General features: G+C 35.0%; 1 protein-coding gene across 1 annotated transcript; it reads right to left on the reverse strand.

Moving 5' to 3' along the window:
* Positions 1–956: 956 nt before the first annotated feature.
* LOC111799657 (ethylene-responsive transcription factor ERF119-like) lies at positions 957–2,793 on the reverse strand. The gene has a single exon (XM_023683091.2). The coding sequence runs from the start codon at positions 2,176–2,178 to the stop codon at positions 1,258–1,260; it is 921 nt and encodes a 306-aa protein (XP_023538859.2). The 5' UTR covers positions 2,179–2,793; the 3' UTR covers positions 957–1,257.
* Between the last annotated feature and the right edge of the window lie 955 nt (positions 2,794–3,748).

Below are 3,748 nucleotides of genomic sequence, written 5' to 3' on the forward strand. Positions count from 1 at the left end.
GAAAGCTCTTTTAAAGTTTTCAAAGACGTGTTGTAATTGACTCGTGATTTGGAAATAGAGATATAATGAAATTGAAATTCTTAATAATAAATTTATTTAATAAGAGTTAGCACAAAAATTATATTAAATTTGTTGTCAATATGGGATATATAGAGAGGTGAGTAGATTTGTATAATTTATAATAATAATAATAATTGATAATAAGAATAATAATGGAAAGAATAAAAGTATTATTTGATTATAAGGAAACAAAATATGAAGAAAGAAAGAAAGAAACAAAAGGGAATAAAGGCAAATAGGGATGAGAATCCAAAGGAATTATGAAAATTCATTTGGAATTCTCAGGTTTTATTGATTCGGATCCAGCAACGAATCATGTCCCTCTCTCCACCTAATTTCATAAAATAATCCCTATTAAATATCATACTATTTAAATATACATATAATATTAAAAGAAAATATCTCTAAATTTTATATAAATTTCTATAAAAGAATTAAAATACCAACTTTTTTTTTAGTTTTTATTTTATTTTTATATAGAAACCTAATATTTTGTTTAAAAAATATGAAAACATATGATTAATACATTCAAACTCTTTTAGAAAAACAATTTTAAGAAGTTTAACCTACCATTAATAAAAATACTTCACTTCAATTTTAAAAGTTTTAATAATATCTTCTAATTTTTTAAAAAAAAATTTCAAAATTAATTTGTAAGTATCACTTTTCAAAAATAGTTATAAGCTTAAAAAAAACATTAAAAAAAGAGATAATTCATCTATTTAAGAGTATTTTTATTAATTTAGTATTGAATAAATTCTTGGTTAATTTTGGATGAAGAAAGAAGAAAGGGAGTTGGATTTAATGATATATTGGGGAAGGAAAAAGGATGGATTGAGAGCAAAAGGACCAAATATTGCTCTCCCAACAGACAAAATGAGCTGTAACAACAAATAAAAACATCAAACTCTTTCAACTTCATCCATAATTCATTGTAATTTTGGAACAACAAATTGGGAAAAACAAAGAAATCCATAACCCTGGACGTCTCTCTAACCGCACCAAAACCCAGAACATATGGACCTCTTCTCTCCATAAAACAAAAAAAAATAATACTAACAAAATTTCCCGGAAAATCTTTTAACATTTTCCCGAGAAAATCAGTCCAACCTCCACAGAATCATCATCATAATAATAACAAATTTAACGAAAAAATAAATAACACTCATTTCTTTCAACCCTAATCTGCAAAACTTGTCATGAGCAAGGCACATTCAGAGCTTCATCCACCCAACAAGATAGGTCAACGTTTCCAAAATCGTTGAAGTCGCAATCCGGCAGTCCACTGGGTTCGTCGTCGTCGTCAAACCCAAATATATGAAGGTCGTCCATGGCGGTGAAGTCGTCCAAGAATTGCCCAATGTCGTCCATGAAAAAGGGGTCCAGTTCCGGTACTAACCCTAGATTTGTTTCCAAACCCTCGCCCACGAATCCCAATTCGGGCATTTGAAGTTCCTCCTCTTTGATTGAAACAAAGGAAGAGGTTTCCATTTCGACAATGTCGGCGGCTGGAGATGTTTGAGACACGACGCTGTCGGATTCTTCCTCGATCTCCTCGGTGGAGGAAGAGGAAGAGATGTTGCTGCTTTTCGGTGGTGTGGCAGCCATGGCGGATTCGAACTCGAGACGCTTTGATTCGTAGGCCTGAGAGGCTTCTTCAGCAGTGTTGTAAGTTCCGAGCCAAATGCGAGCTCCTTTGAAAGGGTCTCGGATTTCAGCCGCCCATTTCCCCCATTTTCTTTGACGAACTCCTCTGTGTCGGGAGGCGGTTTTTCTGGTTGAAAGGGTTTTAGTCCCTAAAACCCTCTTCTTCTTCAGCTCTGGGTTTTTGCCGCCATTGTTGCTATCTTGTGAAGAGCTCGGAGTAGTAGTGGTTACATCAATCGATTTCGACTGGTAAGGAAAGCAGGGGAGGTGGATTTCTCCAATGATTCGTTTAAATTTAAGGGATCTCGTTTCGATTTCACCTTCATCCTCGCTGGAAGATAAATCGGTAGCATCTGGATCGTCACAGATGACGCGGATTTTCCGTGTCATTTTCGGTTCTTCCGGTCTGGATTTTGATTTTTTTCCAAAACATCTCTGATTCGTAAGCTGTAAAACTCGAGGCTCTGACATTTTTGTTAATGTTTGTCTAGAAAAGAAGGGAAGCAAAAAAAAAAAAAAAAAGAAAAGAAAACTGCTGAAGTGGGGAAAAATGGTAGTTGAGACTAAAACCCAGAAAGGAAAATAGATGGAAACAGTGAGAAAAGGAAAGAAGAAAGAAGAAAGGTGTTGGGACACAAACGCATGGAAACAGAGGGGAAGGACAGTTTGAAGGTCGGGTTGAAAGTGCAAGAGAGATACAAAGAAGAAGAAGGAGGAGAGACAATGAGAGGCAAGTCAAACCGAGGCGACATAAATGTCCGCCTCCTCAACACTCCCTCCTCCCTGCCTCTCCTGGAACTCCGATTTCCCCTTTCCTCAAAGCTGAGAGAGAAGAAAACAGAGTAAAGAAGAGAAGAAAACAGAGTAAAGAAGAGAAGAAAAAGGAAGGCAAAGATAAGGAAGCAGATAAAAAGAGAGGGAGAGAAGAGGAAAGAAAGTAAAAGAAGATTAGGAATAGGATTAGATATCTAAGGCTAAGGCTACGGCCCCGCTTTCCCAAGAACAGTGACAAAAGGAAGACTAAAAAGGTAGTGTAGTATGTATGGGGGGCGACCAGAAAAACAGAGAGAGAGAGAGAGAGAGAGAGAGAGAGAGAGGGCAGGGAAAGAGACAGAAGAAGAAGAAGAAGAAGAAGAAGAAGAAGAAGAAGAGGAAGAAGAAGAACCCTCTTTCTCTCTCTCTCTCTCTCTCTCTCTCTAGATTTGCAATACACAGAGAGAGAGAGAGTGGAGAAGTGGGTATATAAAAAAAAAAAGAAAAAAGGATAATATGAGAATTTGTGATATGGCATATCCATGATGCACATTCATGCGATATGCCCATCCCATCCACCATTTCATGTGTATAATGCCGTTAAACCCAAAGCGCGTCCATCCCACTCGCTTGTCAGAGCAGATTCGGAAACTGCTGCAGCGGGCCGTCAGTGGTGTGTCGGCCTCTTTCTCCCAACCAACCCTAAATAATTTGATGTAATTACCATTATCTTTCACCCACATTCTTTCAGGTCAAATGTTGCCTTTTGCTTTTCTTTTCCTTTTTTTTTTATTTTTATTTTTATTTTTTTATTTAATTAAAAAAAAAAAAAAAAAAAAAAAGAATATGATTATGTCGAAATTTATATGGAAATGCCATCCTATGTTAGTAGTAGTCGTAAAAAACGCACGATTTGTCGGAATTCAGCTATTTGGATGCAAACTCAATTAATAATACAAAATCTCCATCGCTTTTTACTATTCATTTTTATGCCAAATTTTGCCTCCCCCACAAACTTATTCAAATTAAATTCAATTTAACGCTTTTTAATTCCTTTAATAAAAAAAAAACCCTCCTCTCATTTTAACCTTTAAACCACAGGGACCAATTTTACCATTTAACTTTCATTAATTAATTTTTTTTACTTTAGTCCCCAACAAAAAAACCTAAACTCTTAAATATTATGTTTTAGGATTAAATATCTTTATAAAATTAGCGAAGGGCTTATATTATACTATTTTAAAATTTTAAATCGAATAAATAATTCTGGAACTTTGTTATTTTATTT

This window comes from Cucurbita pepo, chromosome 1, assembly GCF_057944985.1.
Source record: "Cucurbita pepo subsp. pepo isolate OVF chromosome 1, ASM5794498v1, whole genome shotgun sequence".
NCBI lineage: Eukaryota > Viridiplantae > Streptophyta > Magnoliopsida > Cucurbitales > Cucurbitaceae > Cucurbita > Cucurbita pepo.